At 43.6% G+C, this 19981-nt stretch overlaps 4 protein-coding genes across 8 annotated transcripts; 2 read left to right on the forward strand and 2 right to left on the reverse strand.

Moving 5' to 3' along the window:
- The first annotated feature begins 328 nt into the window (after positions 1 to 328).
- Positions 329 to 6077, forward strand: themis2 (thymocyte selection associated family member 2). The gene is made up of 6 exons (XM_088306370.1): positions 329 to 458; positions 543 to 683; positions 1719 to 2138; positions 2579 to 3696; positions 4186 to 4300; positions 5066 to 6077. The coding sequence occupies exons 1-6, from the start codon at positions 368 to 370 to the stop codon at positions 5164 to 5166; spliced, it is 1986 nt and encodes a 661-aa protein (XP_088162496.1). The 5' UTR covers positions 329 to 367; the 3' UTR covers positions 5167 to 6077.
- Positions 5433 to 10577, reverse strand: rpa2 (replication protein A2). Its single transcript, XM_088306373.1, has 9 exons — positions 8622 to 10577; positions 8350 to 8441; positions 7825 to 7926; positions 7636 to 7749; positions 7413 to 7487; positions 6859 to 6975; positions 6414 to 6539; positions 6250 to 6344; positions 5433 to 5724 (listed from the first exon to the last, which is right to left on the reverse strand). The coding sequence occupies exons 1-9, from the start codon at positions 8761 to 8763 to the stop codon at positions 5637 to 5639; spliced, it is 951 nt and encodes a 316-aa protein (XP_088162499.1). The 5' UTR covers positions 8764 to 10577; the 3' UTR covers positions 5433 to 5636.
- smpdl3b (sphingomyelin phosphodiesterase acid like 3B) lies at positions 8889 to 15690 on the forward strand. 2 transcript variants are annotated; one of them, XM_088306372.1, is made up of 9 exons: positions 8889 to 9249; positions 9738 to 9788; positions 10328 to 10541; positions 11180 to 11277; positions 11355 to 11498; positions 12382 to 12551; positions 13476 to 13656; positions 14123 to 14256; positions 15033 to 15690. In XM_088306372.1, the coding sequence occupies exons 3-9, from the start codon at positions 10498 to 10500 to the stop codon at positions 15408 to 15410; spliced, it is 1149 nt and encodes a 382-aa protein (XP_088162498.1). In that variant the 5' UTR covers positions 8889 to 9249; positions 9738 to 9788; positions 10328 to 10497; the 3' UTR covers positions 15411 to 15690. The 2 variants fall into 2 exon arrangements, with proteins under 2 accessions (XP_088162498.1, XP_088162497.1); XM_088306371.1 differs by lacking the exon at positions 8889 to 9249 and having other exon boundaries at positions 9672 to 9788.
- A 114-nt stretch (positions 15691 to 15804) lies between these two features.
- Positions 15805 to 19924, reverse strand: mecr (mitochondrial trans-2-enoyl-CoA reductase). Of its 4 annotated transcripts, none has more exons than XM_088306378.1 (10): positions 19810 to 19924; positions 18983 to 19080; positions 18405 to 18536; positions 18187 to 18330; positions 18020 to 18122; positions 17019 to 17121; positions 16840 to 16913; positions 16707 to 16767; positions 16539 to 16611; positions 15805 to 16334 (listed from the first exon to the last, which is right to left on the reverse strand). In XM_088306378.1, the coding sequence occupies exons 1-10, from the start codon at positions 19845 to 19847 to the stop codon at positions 16177 to 16179; spliced, it is 984 nt and encodes a 327-aa protein (XP_088162504.1). In that variant the 5' UTR covers positions 19848 to 19924; the 3' UTR covers positions 15805 to 16176. The 4 variants fall into 4 exon arrangements, with proteins under 4 accessions (XP_088162504.1, XP_088162503.1, XP_088162500.1 ...); XM_088306377.1 differs by having other exon boundaries at positions 19863 to 19919; XM_088306374.1 differs by lacking the exon at positions 19810 to 19924 and adding an exon at positions 19575 to 19799.
- Between the last annotated feature and the right edge of the window lie 57 nt (positions 19925 to 19981).

Consider the following 19981-nt stretch of genomic DNA (forward strand, 5'->3'; position numbering starts at 1 on the left):
GATCATTTTAAAATGACAGAAAGAAAATGATTTGATTCATGTAAAATAAAACAAGACAAAAATAAATAATGCAAAATGTAAGTTTATGATAATGTATCATCAAATAACTAAGTAATGGTTGGAATCATTTCTTTGATTTTATGAATCCAGCATAACTAAATTATGTATCCTCCGTGTGAATAGAGTTTCTTCACACTGACTTAATGATTTGCTTGTCATGTCCTGAAGCAAATCTTTGCGCGCAAGCATTGTGCAGAGGCCTGTCACTTCCTCCTTCACTTTGTGGCTTTTTTTTTTAAACAACAAAAGGAACTGCCACACATACTTCAGCGTGCATCAACCATTTGCTGTTCTTGGACCCACCACGATGGCGTTCCCTCTGCAGCAGTACATTGCATCGCTGGACAGCGCTTGTCTGCCAAAAATCCTTCAGGTGTGCTCGGGGGTCTACTTCCAAGGTAGGATTATTTTTGGGGCGAAACATGCTTTGAAGTCTCCTTATGGCTTCTCCTCTCCTCTTTTGTATTTATTTTTATTCTAAGGATCTGTCTATGAGATTTCTGGGAATGAAGTGTGCTTCTCCACCGGGGACATCATCAAGGTCACCGGCATTGAACTCTCGTCTGTTTGTTGCGAAGACGTCAGCAGCAACGAGACATTTGAGCTACCCATCAACCACAAAGGTACCAGCCCGATATATCGTGTGATGAAGTTTGCTTAGCTAAGGATTATGATGATTTATAAAAGCATTTGTGCCCCTGCAATAAGTGAAATTTGCAATTAGAAATGCAAATTTAAGTATTTAAAGACACAAATAATAAAAACATCTAATTTATCGAGGGCGAGAGCAAGCGAAAATGATCACAAAAATATTGTACAGTACAGTGTATCATAATGGACTGTCATCTCCATAAAAACGCCTGCAGAATTTGAGACGTTTTGACAGAGATCATAGATACAACAGTGGACCTAGAACAGATCCCAGAGGAGCGCCTTTAGAAACATGAAGAAAGGAAGAAGTCAGCCCAGCAAAATGTACTCAATGCGTTCTCCTTGACAAATGATTTGGGAACCAGACAACAACAGCATCAGAAAGACCAACGTCACCAAGTGGCGTCACGAAGGCCTTCAGCGGGTTGAAAAATGGCAGTAGAATATTTTTTTACAGTTCAATAATGTCATTAACAACCTTTGTAGCAGTAGCTATTGCGGGCATTGGTAACTTGACAAAATAAACTTTTCAAGATGAATGTTTTTAAGGACTTTTACGAGAATGCAGAGCTTTGATATTGACCTCTAATTATTGAGGGCTGAGGAATAACCTTTTAATAAAAGACAAATTATGCCGTTTCCCCACCCCCGCATAAGGAATGACATTATTTGAAAGGCAGACAAGAATTAAACAATTGTAACACCAGGCCGTGCAGATACCTTCCGGGTTTTATTTCCTCTTTCTTCGTTCATCTTTCACATTCACACCGTCTCAGAGGATGTTGTGCGCCACCATCTAGTGGTCAAGAATCAAATTACACCCAGAATAGATGATACACATAATCAATTGTACAAAAACCTAAAAAAATAATTAAATGAGAGTGAAATAGTGGGATTTGCTGTCGTAGTTGAATACGATTTAAAATAAGAATTGATCAAATTTGAACATGTATGACATCAACGACACCATTGCCCGAAAAATTGTCAAAGGTTGTTCGTTTTCTCAGGCTTGTTGAAGGTGATCCCAGAGGAGACTTCGTACAGCACGGTGGAGGAACTTGTCAAACTGAGGCCCGTGGGCTTGGAATCCTGTCTCCCCGTCACCTTCACAAGCTGCTCCAAGCTGACGTTGGCTGACGTCACGCTGAGGGCAGGTGCCGTCCTGACCTTGCTATCCGTGGCGGAAAAGGAGGAGCGGTGCCGCTGCCGAATCCACCCGGGCCCGGGCCAGGCCTCGGCCGAGGTGGACGTGCCGCTGGGGACGCGTGGCGAGTTCGTCGTGCACGAGGGCGAGGAGCGCTTCACCCCCGGGGAAATCGTGACATCGGCGCACCTGCGCAGTCAACGCTTCCGCTTTGAGAATGCTACCATGGGCCAACGCGCGCTCATCCTCAGTCCGGTCTACCAGATCTCCGCCATCATGAGCTGTGAGCACTTCCTCACTCTTTTGGGATTTCTAATTTGGGTTTTTAGTCGTGATAGACCGATTATCGGCCGGGCAGATTATCGGCGTCGATATTTGGCATTTTGCCGATAATCGGCATCGTCCCTTTTTTTTTTTTTTTTTTACCTTTCAAGGCCGATAAATTAAAAGCTGGTTTATTTTGATTTGCTGCAGCACACAATATTTTCTCTCTCTCTTTTGCTGGTGGCCCTGCCTGCAGAAGCTGATTTTGACACCATTTCCCCCTTTTTTTTCAACCAATGAATATCGGCTTGAAATATCGGTTATCGGCCCGGGTCCTGAAAAAAACAAAACATTTCCGTCTATCGCTAGTCTTTAGTGGGCAAAAATTTTTTTTTTAAAAATCTGTGAATCCTTTATAAGATGAACCAAAAGTTGTCTTCTTTTCCATTTGCATGACAGTGAGGAAGACCGTGTTGCGGTTCCCGTCCAGCTTGGCGGTGGATGTGGTGGATATCACAGACACGTGCAAGTACGTCAGCTTTGTCATCCCTCTCAGCTTGCCGGAGGTCCATTCCCAGCCGGATGAAACCTTCCCCGTGGTGGTGGAGGTCCTGGAGCCTCCCGATATCCGCTTAATGTTGAAGAGCAGTTGGCTACCGCAGCTCCAGAAGGGTACCCAGTTGATCTTCCACCGAAAGACAACCTCGCCCATGATTGTCATGTCCAGCGTGAAGAGCCGCAACGCGCAGCGGTACTTCCTGGTTTCCAAGCAGTACGCCGGCCGCTTCCGCAAGCGTCCGCGGGGGTTCGACTCTGCGTACGAGCTCTACGTCGCTTCCACCCAAACTCCGGGATTGAGGGTGTCCACCACGAGAAACTGCGAGGAAGTCGAGGAGGAAGGCCTTCCCGCGCTCTCCGTTGGCGAGCAACTGGAAATCGTCGGATGCCAAAAAGTCCACCTCCCGTGGGGCCAGGCGGACGCCCTCGTTTGCCTCCGCCTCCCGGATGTGGACGACGGCGATGAGGACGATGACGAAGATGCAGAAGGGAAGCAGGAGGACCATATTTATCTGCCGTTGCACATGCAAGGCCACTTTGTGGAGCAGCTGAGAGACAACAAGAAGTACACACTGAACGACCTGGGCGAGAAGCCGCTTCTGGATGTGAAAGCTGTGAGCCGGGACCCCGAGCTGGAGAACGACCCTCTCGTCGGCTTTCCCTGTCTCCGAATCGAAGGGCCCACCCTGGAGCCCACCATCCAGGCCAGTTTCCTGCACACGCCCGACCTCTGCTTCGAGATCCCGACCCAGAGGCTCAGCATGACGGTGTGCTGCACCCAGCAGGCTCTCCCGTGGCCCCCAAACCAGGCCCCAAAATGCAGCGTGGAACGCGTGACAGAGGTGACGGACGGTTTCTTGCACCAGATTCAAAAAGAAGCCCTTCCCGTGACGGACCCTCCCCCCAGACCGCCCAAAAGGAACCTTTCGGTGCCAAACGCGAACAAAAGCCACCTGACTCAAGAGTTGGGTAACATGACGATCAAAAGTAGGAGGAGCTCCTCAATGCTGCCGGATATTGTAAGTGACATTTAAATTCAATTTTGAACGGCCGATTTCGGTGATCCGTGAGCGAGAACAGCCGATACCGATTCTGATATTGATCACGTGGATTATTAGGTGCACATTTTTTGGTTTCAGACCAGCTCACTACCAATTATTTGAATAATTTATTTCTCTAGAATTTTTTTTTTTAGAATAACCGACAATGTTTGTATTATTTATTATTATTATTATTTTTTTTAATATGGTCTCTCTAAATCATGATTTTCACCTGTCGTGGAGGCGCCTGCGATGAATTGAGGTTTACCGACCACACGTAACTGTGCTGTCAGCAAATTTCCACCACTTCTAAAAACATATTTTAAAAAAAGTTGAAGCGCCGAGTACTTTTTCGATGCGACGTCTAACATCTCGGCATGAGAACATCCGTTATCAGACCAGCTCGACTTCCACGGCCGCCTTGCATCAAACGCCCACAAGCGTCTGACTTCCTCTTTGTCCCCCCAGCATGCAAGTGTCAGCTGTCAGCCGCCGCCGCTGGCACCGCGCGAGTCGTCAAAGCCTCAGACCTTGTTTCGGAGGGCCACACCCAACACCTACGTGGAGAAAAGCAAGATTTACGGTAAGCCCCAAACATGAGGTCTCGAAATGATAAATCGATAGTTTAAGAAAGATTCATTTGCAAATCAGTTAATTGCGAGACCTCAAACATATCGCAATGTGCATTCGAGCTACATGTTTGAAAGAAACGCTTGCTGAGATGGATGAGCGAGCTTCTCTTAAAAGGTCCGTCTTGAAAATGGCCGCGCAAGCGTATATTCAATTAAATCCACACTTTTCCCTCCTTCGGCCATTGTGGTTGAAAAAAAAAAAAACAAGAATATATTTTCGATTTTCAAACGGTCGCCAGTGACGACTTTCGGGTGTGTTGATTCCGCATAGCGCCGCCCCCTCACGAGTGAGTATCCAATCACAAAACGCATTTATCACCTTCAGCGTTACTGTCATCAACTCATGATCTGATTGGCTCTCACAGCTGTCTATCAACTCTGAAAGCCGATTGACTTTGACAGAAGAGATGCCAGCACGATTGTATCTGAAGGCCTCGGGCGAATAGTGCATGCTACTGGTATGATGAAATCTGCCTGGCAACACGAGCGAGCTGAATTCTGATTGGATAAAAACTCTCACCTAAAAATACAATGCTCGGGTATAATATGACATCAATGTGAAGAATATAATCTTTTTTTTTTTTGATTATGTTAGGCCAGCAGAGAAGGCCTTGACCGGCCCCCACTGAAAGAAACCGATAATTCGCTTTGTGAGCTTGAATGTTACTCACTGGCAACTAATCTCTCTTTCCGCTTTTGTGTCCCCTCCGGGCCAGTACACGAGGACACACAGAACAGTGACAACGACTACGAGCAAGTGGAGGACATGTTGACGACGACGCTGAAAAAAGCCCAAGAGACCGTCATGTTCTACTAGACTGCGCATAGCTTTTTATGCAAAACAATATAGTCGTACCTCGACTTGAGCGGGCGACAGTAACGACAAAATAGAATGGAAAGAATTAACTTTGGATCATGTTTTTTCTTGCTTTAATTCAGTGATTAGTGTGCCGCTCCTTCTGGTGCGCACACCTTGGCCACTAGGGGCAGTGTAATTAATACAAAATGACCGTCGCAACTAAGATTTAGTAAGATTAGTCGTTTTTTGCAGAACATAAAGAACGTCTTTCAGTATCATTACAATTCCAAATGCCGAGCATTTATTTGCAGAAAATTCAAAGTGATTTGCACATCAAAACTAAGATCAGAGTCAGGAGCTGACAACAATAGTATTTTGTTTATTTAAAGTGACAAATAAATTGTTTCTTTAGAAAAAAAAAAAAGTTTTACAATTTCAAACTAGTGCCTTTGGCAAAATCGAGTTGAACAAAGAAGGGGAAGTAAGAACTAAAGGTCACAATCTGTTGACTTGTAGTGGTCTTCGTCGATCGTGGAGAAGATGTGACCCTCGTTGCTCAGGAATTCCACAACTTGCCTGTGGGAAGAGAACGGGGAGTTCTCGTAAGCGACGGCGAGTTCAATTTTTGTTTATTCACGTTTGATTCCCATGAAAATGTTGCAGTTTGAAAAATGTTGTTGCCACCTTTGTAAAAATTGATCGAATCGTTTTACACTCGCAAGTCCCCGCAGGGCCTTTTGGGGAAACTTTAGGGAAGTAAAACGTCGATGACGCCGATTGTTGTTCATCTTATAATGTGCAATTGTCGGGTCAGAAACATTTCTTAGAATTGAGTGTCGAAAAAAAACTCCAAAAATAACTGCTCGAGATGGTCATGCTTGAAGGAAATTAAGTCAAGCGTGAAAAGGATGGAGCTGACATCTGCTACTCATGCCAAAGTGAAAATGATAATAAAACTTTTATATTTTTTGGTATTTTTGAAATAATTGTCTTATTTGAAATGGGATTTTTTTTTTTTTTTAAAGATGCTGCAATCAAACGGAACCTAAAATCTCAAAGCCTCGTCCAAAAATAGCAATCGGTCTCGAATTATTTACTTACTTGATGGCCATCATACTGAGATTGGACAGTCTGGACTTCAGGTCGTGAAGGCCGATGCCTTGCGGGTCCGGACAGCCTTTGATCATGCTCAGCACCTTGACGTCCACGAAGGAAGCAGAAGACGTCACGTCTGGGCGAGGTGGTGGCGCCTCGGCGGTCCTTACCTGGTTCTGACTGCTGCTTAAGCCGTTGTTGACCAGATCGTGTGCGCCCGTGTAGCCCGAGTCCATGTTGCTGGCAGGGCCGCGCGGCGGCACAGACGACGCGTGGCTGCTCGTTCCCAAACCGGCCTGGAACCCAAGACAATGTTTATCGACGTTAGCATTTTCGTTGGGCTGGCTGATATGGCATTCAAATTCAAATCTGACTTTTTTTTTTTTTTTTTTTTTTAAATAATAATCCAATTTATTATTGTTAGTGATTTTTTTTCCCAAGTCAATGAAAAGTAAACCCTATTTGCGTTATTCAAACTAAATTTTGCTTTTTGTATTTTAAATGTTTTCAGGATTTTCTTTCTTCTGGACCTAAATAAAATTTGTCAATACATTTTTTTTACTTGTCCTCTAATTGCGGAAAGAGCCTTGAGAACTTTTTGTGGCGTTTCCTCACCGAGGTCTGCATCTTGCTGAGCATCATGTGCGCCTGGACCACCTCCAGCATGTGCGACGTGATCTCGTTCATGTCCTCCAGGTGCCTGACGCTGAACGCCACCACCGACCTGTGATTCTGCACACGCACACGTGAATGGACAGCATGAGCAGGCATCTTTTTTTTTTTTAATAATTTAAAGCGTAGAATTGGATTTTTTTTTTATTCCCGAGTACAGAAGAAGAACTTGGGCATTGCAAAAAAAAAAAAAAAGTGAGCCCAAAACCCAACAAAGAACTTAATGGCACCAACGCGAAGTGAAACGTTGTGAAGTTTGCTGCCACCATCTGCTGGCAAGAGTCACTGAAGCTGACTCGTCATTTTAATTTTGCTCAGAACGCAAAGCAACAAAAGCAAACAAAGATGAGCCACTCTTAAAGCTGAATTTACCTCACAAGAAATAACCTCAATCTTATTTTTATTCTTTGCAAAGCTTATTGTTCCAGAAACTACGCAAGATGGACCACTTTTGGTTCTGGTTGACTGCGGCGCTTCCACCGGAAATGGAGACTCACCTGAAAGGAACGCAAGTTTCCTGATACTTTGACGTACGTGCCAGGAGGTAACATGGAGCCCTCCACGCTGGGGTCCTTGAAGCAAAACGACAAAAATGACTAAAGTGCTTCACCACTTTTCACTGTGACATCAAACATACTTCCAGATGAAAGAAGACGGAGTGTTCTACCGTGGCGCTACGAGCAAACAAAATTTGAGAAAACAGTCAAATAGAGTTAATACCTCCATGTCGATCCACTGCTTCACGTCCATGGGGGCGCACGTCATGTCGTCCACCTTGTACTGGATGTTGGTCATGGATTTGTCGGTACTCCGAATGATTCCCACGAGGGTCACCTGCATACGCAAACAAATTCCAAGACAATGGAAGTGTCGTTGTGCTTCACAGGGCGTAGAAATGCGCCACCTCACCTGGGCCACCTCCACTTCGCCAACTTTGAAGGCCTCGTCCGAGTGAGAGGCGGACATCAGCTGGGACACGGTGCAAGGGATGATCTGTGAGGATCTGGTTCTCTGCGACAAATGCACGTACATACATACACACCGAGCATGACAAGCAACCACCGGAACACGAGACAACATCGGGTGTGCAGCGGGAAATTCTGAAAGTCGGAAATGATTTATTCTCTCCAAATAGTGTCGATTTGTTCACTCTCTCTTTCTCTCTAGTTATTTTCTGTTAATATCCTTGTACTTTAACTCAAGTATTGCATTCAGGTATTTTACACGGGACTTCCATTTTGCCTGGTCTGATAGTGACAAAACATTTTTCATAATCCATATTTACGTTGTTTATGTCATCTTTCTATGCATCTCGTATCAATTGCAAGTTTGGGATACCTGGACAACACTTCCAAAATTTCCCACCTTAACTTTCTACGGATATTTGCTGCCATTGCCTCCCAACCCCACTCCCCTCTTTGCAACCATACGTACCCCTTTCTTCTCTCCCTGGGACAAGGAAGGTGACGCAAAGCCGCCGGGGGACTGTGTGTAGCCAACAGCCACACTCGACTCATTGTATCCTCCTAAGAAACACGTAAAAAAAAAACACGGCAGGGGGAGAAAAGTCAGGCCATTTTCGGACGTTCACGTTTTTGGAAGTAAGCGAGCGCAGACAGAATGTTCGGCTAAGCTAATTCAATAAGACATCACAGCTCCCGTGAGCAACGGCGCGTTTCGAGTAGACGTCCGGGCGTCACACTCACCCTGATTCCACATTTTATGCGAATGGGGCGTCGTGAATGAACGTTGTGAAAGGGCAACGTAAGTGACAGCAGGCAAGCAAACGACAAGTCGACTTTGTTCCTGGAGTGTAGTCGCGCGCGCCCGATTCAACGCAGCGCGCATGCGTCACCAGCGATTCCCGCGAAGGTCCAAAATTACAATGTCGTAGTACCGTTCTCATCTTTGTCTGTCAGACCCTCTAAAGTCATTATTAATATGTTAACACACGATTGACGAACCCAACAAAGAGTTATTCATGCGTTATATTTTGTTTATGTTCTAACTTTTTTTGTTTTATAACATTGTGTATGTAATTAAAAGCCATTAAAATGCGCCTGACAGACAAACTCGGGAGATGTTGCCGTGAACGATAATTCCACGGGTGTTGCATTCAGGGGGAAGCGCAACATGAAGTAATTTGCAACATCGGCCAAATAAGAATGCTGATCACCGGATACATTCAAGCATTTGATTTTTTCCAATATATTAACATAAAAACATGCGCGTGTCACTTTGTAAAATACCTGTAATACCACTTTAATTTAATCCGAATATGGAAGCAGCGGTCGGAGTAAGAAGATTGGGTCAGCGAATGCAACACGACATTCAGTAAGTCGTCTAAATTTGAATTACATTTCAAACTGATGTTTTTTTTCAACCCTAATACGTCACTGGCATATATAGATGAACAAGTGATTGAGAGTCATTGTAATAAAAAAACTAATTGAGGTGTGATTGATCACCAAATCGATACAAAATGTTTTTTTTAAAGCACCATGAGGCTGCATTAACTCCTTTGAATGAATTTGACAACTTGTGAGTCTATTTATAGGGTTTGTTTTATAGGAAATAGTGACACTTGTAGGTTTTTAGGATGCTTGATTGACACCCATTTGCCAAATTAAGTACAATTAGTAACACAACTTGCAGAAGTTGCATGAAAATGGACACCTCGTGATTTTCCACCTTGGTGAAATATTGACCAATATCACCATAGGCAATAAACTTGTGACATCACGTCGCTATCTGGCCTCTCCCATGCGAAATAAAACGGAAACTGACATTTGTGTGTTGGCTTCCCTTCAACATGGCTGCAGAAAGGTTGCTGCTGTGCTGTCTGCTTCTTCAAGGATCCTTTGCATTGTCGGGTGAGGAAACGGAAAAAAGTTATTTACCATTTGCCTTTGTTCATTTCCCCTTCCACACGTGTTTTAGGACAATTCTGATCAGGGCCAAAAATATCCTCATAATAATTGTCGATATCAAATGTGACCAACTGCGAAGATGTTTTCTAAATGTGTCATTACATTTTGTAATGACTGGATTACAATGAATCCTTAATCAGTGTTTCTGGGGGGAAAAAAGGCCAATCAAAAAATGCCATACGTTAAACATCGATCCCAGGAATTTTTACTTAGACGGTCAATAGAGGGCGCTGTGGCGCAGCTCAACCCCGCTAACTGGGTTACCTTGAATAAGACAAAAGTAAAATAATGAAATTGAAATATTATAACAAAAATATTTAAAATGATATGTAGAGGATCGCCACTATTCACGGGGGAAGGCATCAGGACAGCCGGCGAGCAGTGAAAATCTATGTATAGTTGACACCCATTATTATTACATCATTATTGTATTTTTAGAGGAGGATAAATTTTGATCGTCAATTCATTATCATATGGATTAGGAAACTTTTGGCATATCACCGATCTGCACTGGGACCCGACCTATGTCCTGGGCAAGGACCCCCGAAAGGTGTGTGACTCAAGCGGAGGCAAACCGGCAGCCCAGGCGGGCCTGTTTGGCGACCATGCCTGCGACTCGCCCTGGAACCTCATCAACTCCTCCGTTCATGCCATGAAGGATATTCTCCCTGACCCAGATTTCATTGTGTGGACAGGGTAGGTCGTCTTTCAGAATGTTGCATTCTCAATTGTGTGTTTTCTTTTTTTTTTTTTTTTTTACTTAAAGCCTGTGGGAAAAAAAACTTTAAAGGGAAAGTCAACCCCTAAATTTTCTTGACAAGAAAATGTTCAATGTAGGCTCACTAGTCAGAACGTGGCATTCTGATTCATTTTGCGTTAGCATTTTTCTGGAGTTGGCTTCCCCTTTATTAATGAAATTAATTGTCGCGATCAACTTGGGTTCGAGTGGGTTTGCTAGTTTTTCTTTAATAAAAAAAATGCTTTACTGCAAACTCGGATCAATTAGTGGAGCTCGGGTCTCAACGCAAACACGGTGAAGCGGCCTTTAGCTGTTCTGCTGCATGCAAATGGAATGAGTTGCCAAATAGAAGTGAAGTCAACAATACTTTTAAATCCCGGTTAAAAACTACACTTTTTATCACATTCCTTTGATTAAGGGCGTATGAGTATTTTTTTAAATCAATTACACCATAGAGTCTTTGCGATTTCAGAAAGATACTTTTTTTTTTTTTAAATTTCCTTCCTTTCCTTTTAAATGTCTTTAAATGTTTTGTACGTAAATCTAGAAATAACGCTTCGCCTTTACGTCTTAATATTGTTTGATTGCAATACAGAGATGACACGCCGCACGTTCCCAACGAGAAGCTGGGTGAGGAAATCGTTCTCCGCATAATCGGCAACCTCACCGACATCATCACGGAGATTTTCCCAGGTACGTCTGCCTAAAAGGGAAAAACGGGAAAGTCAAAAATGTGGTTTAAATGTCATGTATATTTGGCGTGTGTGAAGCAACCAAGGTGTACGCTGCCCTGGGTAACCATGACTACCACCCCAAGAGCCAGCTTCCCGGCGGTCCCAGCAACATGTACAACCAAACGGCCAAAATGTGGAAGCACTGGTTGGCGCGAGAGTCACAAGAAACCTTCACAAAAGGTCCTCTTCCTCTTTTAAAACGCACAAGAGTGATGACTTGACTCAAGTCGGACGTAAAACGTTTTTTATTTAACTTTATCGACCGTATTTTGTAGGCAGCTGTGGTTGTTTTGAAAGTGCTTTATAAATTAAGTTGAGTTCCGTGGCCAGTTTTTGCATGGCTAAAATGTGACTTTTTTTTTAACAAGCCTTGCCTTGCTTACATTTTAAAACATTGTTTTAATTTCACAATATTCTTTTGAAAATGTCAGGGTTATTTTATTTATAAAATCGTGTGCCGCAATAAATTCCTTTTTATTAGAATTATTATTTCTTTTAAAAGTGCTAATTCTATGAGAATTTGTTTTTAGTTAACACAAAAAAGGCGTAATTTACGTGAATGTTATTTTATAAAATAATTTTAGGAGAATAAATTAGTTGCAAAATATAGTAACAGTAATGGTAAACATTTATAAAAGTCGTAATTCTGTCATCATAAAGTCACGTATATTATCTTTAGGAAATTATTAGAATTATGTGATTTTTGTAAAAGTCGGAGCATTATGAGATTCATCTTTTTTTATTGTATTAAATAAAGGTGGAATTTTTTAAGTGTCGTCATTTTACACAAAAAAGTCGTATTTGTAGGAAAAGTGTTATTAGAATTAAGTTGTATTTTATTTTTAAAAATACCTTTATTTTTTTTAAACACAAATATATGAGAACAAAGTAGATTTTTTTTTGTAGTCATAATTTTATCAGTATTTTTTTCCAAGTCACAAACGTGTGATCATAAAGTACGGTACATGAAGTATTTTATTGAGATAAAATCCAAAGTCAATTATGACTTGGCCACCTCTGATGTCATGACCACTTCCAAACGTTGTCGATCTTTCACGTGCAGGCGGATACTACACCGAGCAACTTTTGAATCAAAAAGGTTACCGGATGTTGGTGCTCAACACAAATCTCTACTACGACCGCAACCTGCTGACCCAGAACGACGAGGATCCGGCCAGCCAGTTTAGTTGGGCGGACGATGTCCTCACAAAGGCGGCCAGCAACCAAGAGAAGGCAAAAACAAAACGCTTCAGCACCCTCTTGGGTCCATATTTTGTACAGTGGCTATCAAAAGTCTACACACCCCTGTTGAAATGCCACATTTCACGAGGGTGCGCACCCTCTTATAGAATCTGCTCAGAATGAACAAATCACAAATTCAGCAAACACCTGCCACAATTTAAAGCACCTGTAGTGTATTTTCACAAGGTCTGACATAGACAACTTATTTTATGGCCATGACAACTGTTGCTTTGAACTCCCTCAGGGCTTCCTGACTCCCCCTTTGACACGTAGATTGCCGCCCTGAGAGGCACGAGACTTTAACTTTATTTACGGGGGGTCAGGAAGCAGAACAGGGGTTATCTGCGTCCCAAGGAGGGGGTTTACAAAAGAGGGGTCTGGCGCCGGGAAGTCGCACCTTCGCGGAGTCTGTGCCCCGCAGCCATGGGGGCAGTTTGAGGAGTCAGCTAAGAGACAGCTGGATAAAATGCATATGCAATAAGGGAAAATTAGATATTCATGTCCTTTGTTTGCCTTCCCTATAAGAAGGGAAGGCGCGAGAAGGGGACACCTTTTTTCTTTTGGGAACTTCTGACATCAGCTGAGATCAATAAAATCTTCTTCCAACCACCGGTGTGTGTCAGAAGTTTTTTCCATCACCAAGCCAACCTTGCCTGGCGACCTGTCCGGAGGGGAGCTGAGCCAGACCCGCACATCAACAGCGGAAATTTACCTCACACCCCAAACACATTTCTGGTGAGCAACCATTTCCCATGATTTTTTTTTTTTTTTTTGGCGTTCTACATGTTGTAGGTCACATGGATAGTCAATAGATAGAAACTTGGCATTTCATCAGGGGTGTGTAGACTTTTTATCTAGTGCAGTTCAAGCCGCACCCACTCATACCGTAAGCTTGTCTTTTCGTTTGTGCTGCAGGTGTACATCATCGGCCACGTCCCCCCGGGGATGTTTGAGAAGAAGAGGAGCAAGGCTTGGTTCAGGCCGCAGTTCAACAAGCGCTACCTGGAGCTGATTCAGAAGCACCACGCAGTCATCAAGGGACAGTTCTTTGGCCACCACCACACGGACGCCTTCCGCATGTTCTACGACAACAACGGTAACTTCAAGTGGGCTAGCGGTTAGCGTGACTGCCTCACAGTTTTGAGTTTATGGGTCAAGTACGGGCCCCACCGTGGTTTCTTCTTCACGCATACCAAAAACAAGGATGCCTTTTTTTTTTTTTTTTTGAGCGACACCAGTAGTCGAGTAGACACACAGATACTGAGTTCCGATACCTCTAGTACTTTTGATATATGAATTTTCATTTAACACAATGAAAAAAAAACACCTAAAAATAAGGTTGATATTATTAATATTCAAAGAAGCTCTGTCTGACAGTATCAATCAAAATGTGAAAACTATGTAGTCATTTGCATAACATTTGAAGCCAAGAAAGCAGCCATAAAATTCAAGTACTGATCTGTGTAAAGGCGAGATCCAGCAGAAAGAAGGCATTTTGGTGAAAAAAACTAAAATAATGAGGGTCGTACTGGAAGTGTAATGTCGCGTCTCTTTTCCCGCAGACTTTCCCATCAGCACCATGTTCCTCAGCCCGGGGGTGACACCGTGGAAGACCACGCTCCCCGGAGTCAAGAATGGCGCCAACAATCCCGGCATTCGCATATTTGAATACAGCACCACAACACTTGTGGTCCAAGTACGGCAGAAGGTTTTACGCCGGGGTGTCAAACACACTGCCGTTGCACGCATTTTGCCGCACCACGGCCAAATAATCTCCCTTGCCTGAGGATCGGCTTTCATGGGATCATTAAAAATTGAAGGTTTCTCAGCATGTAGTGTCGGGTTTTCTTTTTAAATTTTTGATTTATTTATTTATTTTTTGTGTCGGTTGTTTCACTTCCATTTTCAGTTGAATGTTTACCAGGTTTTTAGGGAGAATTTTTTTAGGGTTTAAATATTTTTATTTTTTTCCCCGATGCATTTCAATGGACATATATTATACGCAAATTTTGGCTGAGTTCCGTTCCGGTCGGTCCCAATCGCTCGCAAATAGCAGTGGTCAAGTGTGAATTCAATAATTGTTTAAGAACACTGGCCCTTCTTATTTCGCTGCTCAGCGATCGTCTCCAAAATCCTGATCAGCAAAGATGGTCTGTGACCTGATTCGATGCTGCCGTGGCTACCGGAAACGGAGCGTAAATGCAACCTACGCAGAATTGGAGCCACGGGATGAACCAAACTCCATTCAAACGCTCTCATCCAATCACAAGTCAGGGATCTGCCGACACACATTCACGGATTTACAAGACAGCCCAAAACTATACGACTTCTAACACATCACAAAAGTGCACGGGCAGATTGCAACCCCTGGTGGGCCGGTTTTGGCTTGTGTGCCGTATGTTTGACACCCCTGTTTTAACTGCATTCTCAAATCGACACAGCAATGGATGTTGACTGTTTTTTTGTCTTTAGGACGTGGTGACGTTCTACCTGAACCTGACACGTGCCAACTTCGGCCGGGACCGCTGGGAGAAGGAGTATCGTCTGACCGAGAGCTTCCAGGTGGCGGACGCGTCCCCGGCCTCCATGCACCGCGTCCTGGAGGACATCTCGGCGGACGGCTGCCGCCTGCAGCAGTACTACCGTTTCAACTCGGTCAACTTTGACCTGAGCGAGTGCGACGAAGGCTGCCGCGTGGATCACGTGTGCGCCACGCGCGAGGTCGACTACCACAGGTACGAGCGCTGCCTGGCCATCGAGGCGGCGGCGGCGGCGGGAGGTCCCGGGTGGGTCCTGCTGAGCATCCTCGGCGTGGCTGCCAGAATCCTGTTGGTTTTTGTTCAGCAGTAGTTAGCAATCGAATGGCTGGCACGTTCACGGAACCCAATTCAGATTTAACACAGTATTAATTTTATGTTTGGGGCTTTTTTTTTTTAAGGAAAAATTCTCATAATAATTGTCGATGTTTTAATAGAATTAATAATCGGACAATTAATCCTTCATGAATACTTGACAGAAAAGGGAAAGTGTATTTTTGCAGATGCAGATCTCTCTGAACTCTGCAATTTCGGTCTTGTTTAGTTTCTATGATCATTCTTATGCACGACATTTAAAATACAACACGTGTGCGCTTCTATTCAAAAATTTTTGTGAATATCACAAAAATGCTCTTTAAAATGGGGTGTGTAGACTTTTTATAACCACTGTGTGTCTCCATGTTCACCTTCAAATACACACAGCAGCCTTTTAATGACAGCATGTTTGCATTTTAATGTTATCTAAATAACCTGGCAAGTAGATATGACGCTGATGATGATTCAATCGCATTGTTAAAAAAAAACAAAAAAAAAACCTTTGGCTTCATATCATATAAGTTCACATTTCTAATAAATATTTCGACCATTTTTTTGTTGGATGCTTACTAAAGTCAACGAATAAATCTATTTGTTTGCGTTGTTGCGAGATCAAACGGGAACGATCCAGTTGTGGTTGACGCGCGCCTTTAATGACTTTATGAAGGCTTAACGGCTCATTAAAGCGACTCTGACCTCGAGAGGGTCGCGACTTCCAAATGGCGAACTTTAAACCTGATGCCTTGACATTTAATGACGCGTCTTCACGTGATCAGGATCTGCTTGGCCGATGTGAAAGGCTGCATGGCGGCGTTCAGAGCGTGGCGGAAGTCGCCCAGAGGCACCTCGGCGCAGGCGGGAGCGCTCAGCTTTCCCTGGCGGAGGAGGGAGCACAGCTCGTCCAGCATGGCTCCGAATGCTCCTGCATACACAAAGGAAGTAAAATACAAAAATTGATTTCAAAATCATTGTAATTATACATCTATATATGGAAGGTTTATCAACATTCAGGGATGCGACACAAATCTCTGCATGGAATGAATAGATCATTAGAATTAAAAAGTCAATTTTCCAAAATTTGTCTCCTTTAAATCAGAATCAGCAGCACAATTTTGTCAAACCTCACCATTTGAGTGCTGTCTTTTCCACTGCGTCACCCAGAAGCCACACACTTTCACATCCTTGAAAATAAGCGCACTCTGGGGAAGGCGATATTGAGGAAATATTATTTAAAAAAAAAAAAAAATTAAAAGTTGTCTTGGTGTTAAATTTGCCAGGCGAGGATGCGACATACCACAGGGACAGTCACCGGCTGTTTGGACATCCCCCCGTAGGTCACCATGGAGCCTCCGACCCTGCCGTGAACATTCTTGTGTTATTGCGCAACACTCTTTCTTCAGTGTTTTGCGATTGTGCAGCATGCTCACCGCAGATGACGGAGCAGCTCCGTGGCACTCTTTCCTCCAACCGCATTCAAGGCCAGTTTGGGCTTCGGACACGTCTGAAAACAAAGACCAAAAATGTATCAGTGGATTTTTTTTTTTTTTTTCACATCTAAAAAGACATGTTTGCTTCACTGAAGACTCTAAATTGTTCATAGTTGCACCTTGAAGAGTTCCTTCATCTCAGGCCGCCTCAGTGCGTCTTCTTTGATCACGTGATTTGCTCCCAGGGCCTTGAGCCTATCACTGAGCTGAGTGAACTCCGGCCTTTGGAAGGAAACAATCGACATTTGCTGATAATGTAGCAACACTTTGACTGTGTCTGCTTTTACAAGAGCTTGAGTCATGCAGCGTGAAAATTAAACTTTGCATATTATTGGAATACAACCTTCATTAGCCAAGTAATTAGTGAATATTGTAGGGCTGGGTAAAAAATCGAAATGTAACCATGATTTTGATTTTGCCTTTTAGCTCATTTACTACCATTGACGGCCAAAGACGTCAAAGATTTTTTTTTACTCGGCTGGTCGTGAATAAGTTAAACAGCGAATGAAAAATCCTATTGGCTGGCTCATAGAAGGTTAGTAGGGCCGCAGCTAGAAAATAGTTTGGTTTTCGCATATCGTACTGAAAATCAGAATCAAAAAATCGGGTATTCTGATAAAAATACCGCCAATTTTTTTTTTTTTTTTTGCTTGGATAAAGATACTGAAGACAAAAAAACAAACAAAAAAAACAACACATTTCCACTTGATAATAACTGGCCATCCTTTTATACTTTTCTTTCTCGAAACATTCATGAGCATTTAAATACTTCTCTCCCCATAAATTTGGGTCTGATAGACAAAGTGACGACAGAAGCACAGGAGCCATTTTCCCGCCTAAAATAACACACGTGATTAAGGCCGGTTGATTAAAAAGTGATCAGTAGGAACGGCAACTGCGTCAGGCTGGCAGGACCAAAGTGGGCGGAGTCATTTAGGTCTATTAACTTGAGCATTGCTAGCATGACTAGCGCCATACAATACATAATTATGAATAAATACTCATTTGAAATCAAGAAACAATCCTGTTTATTAATCATGATTTCAATGTGAATCCAAAATAATTGTGATTCGTTAATTTCACCATGATCGCCCAGCCCTACGATAAAGTACGGGCATACCTGTCTCGGAGCACGTTGATGGTGTTTATTCCCCTCGCCGCGGCAATTTGAATGACGGCCTGCCCCACGCCACTGTTGGCCGCGTTCTGGATCACCGAATCGCCTGCCAGGTAAACCACGGTCACCGTTTCACATCATTTGCCGCACAAGTGGTTCTCTCGCTCTACCTGGCTCCAGGTGCTCAAAGTCGGCCAGCATCCTGAGGGCAGTGCAGGGGTTCACCCCGAGTGTGGCGGCTGCCAACAGGGGGATGTCACTGGCCACCGGGATCACGTCGTCTTCATCAAAAACGCCTGCCGTCCTCCATGTGCCTGGAGACACAAACATAGAGGCTGCAAACACGTCGCTCACGTACACAAGCAAGTGTGCACAAAAGTTGATTTACCCAAACCGGCATCTCTCGGGATGACCCAGTCTCCGATTTGGAGAGACGTGACTTCGCCGCCCACCTCCACCACTTCGGCCACGCCTTCATTGCCACCAACGGCCGGGAGGTCGGGTAGGATGGCGTACGTCCCTGAAAAAAAAAAAAAATCCAGACTAAGGTTATTATAGTTAACGGAATCTCACAAAAGACCTAAAGCAAAAAAGGCGCTTTGCTGATTTTAAGTTCACGCCAAAGCGTCATTCAAAAATGTCTTTTTATTGGTTCCAATATTGTCCTACTTAGGCATTGCCATTTTTAAAGCAAATAAGACATAACACGGTGGACTACTGCGGATGTGAAATGTGGAAGTAGCCTCTAGCCAGGAAGCTATACTCTATTCCTCACTACAAACAAAAAAGGTCTCGTTACCGTTTTTTTTACACAGGCCAAATATTGTTTTGGATCCACCTGGTGGTAATTAGTGTCAAACATCAACTATATGTTGGACTGAGGGGAGGAGCTTCACTTAGACACGCGGATCGTGATTATTTGTGAAAAGAGGGGATCCACTTTACAATTCCTGTTCATATCATTACCTTGGATCATGTTGATGTCAGACGGGTTGATCGGAGCGGCCAGGATTTTCACCAGAACATCTTTTGGTCCCACTGGGGGAAGATCCACATTCTCCAACCTGATGGGCACAAAGTCCTCACATTCTAGTCAAAACCAGAGTTCGAGTTGGCAGAGGATTGTTAGAAGAATGTGCTGTATTTCCTCAAATAGCCAATGATTCTTAACAGGTACCACTAGTGGCTCGCTGGCTCCCACAAGTAAAACATGAAATAAAAGCATGGCTCTAATACGTACTGCTGAGTAAATACGTAAAATGCCTAAATATGTTAACAGAGAGCCCAGTTTTTTTAACCTGATACGATGCATCCATTCTACACGGCCAACGGGTAAATAATTACAAACGCCTTTTGAGTAAGTGTTGAATAGAATAGAAAATTAGTTTTCAAAGTCTTACTGTATGACATGGGCAGGATCGCCGTGATTTGTGTACACAAGAGCTTTGCATTGGCTCAGGTGGCGAATGTTATAAGCCTGAGCTGCTCCTCGGCGACGTTCGTAAAGAACGGCGGCCAACAAGCTTCTTCTACAAACTAAAATATTTGCATAACAAACCGTGCCCAGTTTTCGCCACATCGTGACGGGAAAACGGTCACAATATTCGAAAGAATGTGACGGACAGACAGGATAACTTCACTGACGGTAGGCGGCCATGTTGAGATGACGTCAGTAAGTATGTAAACAAAAAAGAGCGCCCCCGAGTGTACGCAGGTGATATAACTTCGTGTAAGTGACGTATGTGATGGCATTAAGACCACCACACGCCAATCAAACGTCGGCCGAACCGTAACTAACTAAAAGCGGAAAAACGGTGAAAATTGAAGCCATTTCTCAAGGACTAACTTAAGTTCGCCCATTTTCACATCATGCCAATTGACAATGGCTGCCTGGACAGAAGAGCGCGAAGACGAAGTCATCACTCTCATCGTCACTGTCGAAAGGCGACGCAGTGACTAGCGCCG

This window comes from Idiotropiscis lumnitzeri, chromosome 10 (genome assembly GCF_059441095.1).
Source record: "Idiotropiscis lumnitzeri isolate Australia: NSW breed Sydney's pygmy pipehorse chromosome 10, RoL_Ilum_1.0, whole genome shotgun sequence".
In the NCBI taxonomy this organism is placed as follows: domain Eukaryota; kingdom Metazoa; phylum Chordata; class Actinopteri; order Syngnathiformes; family Syngnathidae; genus Idiotropiscis; species Idiotropiscis lumnitzeri.

What these genes read in the sequence shown, in the direction of transcription:
- themis2 (XM_088306370.1), top strand. Translation starts at nt 368, where the DNA reads ATGGCGTTCCCTCTGCAGCAGTACATTGCATCGCTGGACAGCGCTTGT. An exon ending in GCTACCCATCAACCACAAAG is followed by an intron (nt 684 to 1,718) that starts GTACCAGCCCGA and finishes TCGTTTTCTCAG; the next exon opens with GCTTGTTGAAGGTGATCCCA. An exon ending in GATCTCCGCCATCATGAGCT is followed by an intron (nt 2,139 to 2,578) that starts GTGAGCACTTCC and finishes TTTGCATGACAG; the next exon opens with TGAGGAAGACCGTGTTGCGG.
- rpa2 (XM_088306373.1), bottom strand. Translation starts at nt 8,763, where the DNA reads ATGCGCGCTGCGTTGAATCGGGCGCGCGCGACTACACTCCAGGAACAA. An exon ending in GAAACTTGCGTTCCTTTCAG is followed by an intron (nt 6,976 to 7,412) that starts GTGAGTCTCCAT and finishes GTGCGTGTGCAG; the next exon opens with AATCACAGGTCGGTGGTGGC. An exon ending in TCAGCAAGATGCAGACCTCG is followed by an intron (nt 6,540 to 6,858) that starts GTGAGGAAACGC and finishes CTTGGGTTCCAG; the next exon opens with GCCGGTTTGGGAACGAGCAG.
- smpdl3b (XM_088306371.1), top strand. Translation starts at nt 9,728, where the DNA reads ATGGCTGCAGAAAGGTTGCTGCTGTGCTGTCTGCTTCTTCAAGGATCC. An exon ending in CATCACGGAGATTTTCCCAG is followed by an intron (nt 11,278 to 11,354) that starts GTACGTCTGCCT and finishes GCGTGTGTGAAG; the next exon opens with CAACCAAGGTGTACGCTGCC. An exon ending in CGGCCAGCAACCAAGAGAAG is followed by an intron (nt 12,552 to 13,475) that starts GCAAAAACAAAA and finishes TTTGTGCTGCAG; the next exon opens with GTGTACATCATCGGCCACGT.
- mecr (XM_088306374.1), bottom strand. Translation starts at nt 19,768, where the DNA reads ATGCCATCACATACGTCACTTACACGAAGTTATATCACCTGCGTACAC. An exon ending in AGATGAAGGAACTCTTCAAG is followed by an intron (nt 16,914 to 17,018) that starts GTGCAACTATGA and finishes CTTTGTTTTCAG; the next exon opens with ACGTGTCCGAAGCCCAAACT. An exon ending in AGCCGGTGACTGTCCCTGTG is followed by an intron (nt 16,612 to 16,706) that starts GTATGTCGCATC and finishes CGCCTTCCCCAG; the next exon opens with AGTGCGCTTATTTTCAAGGA.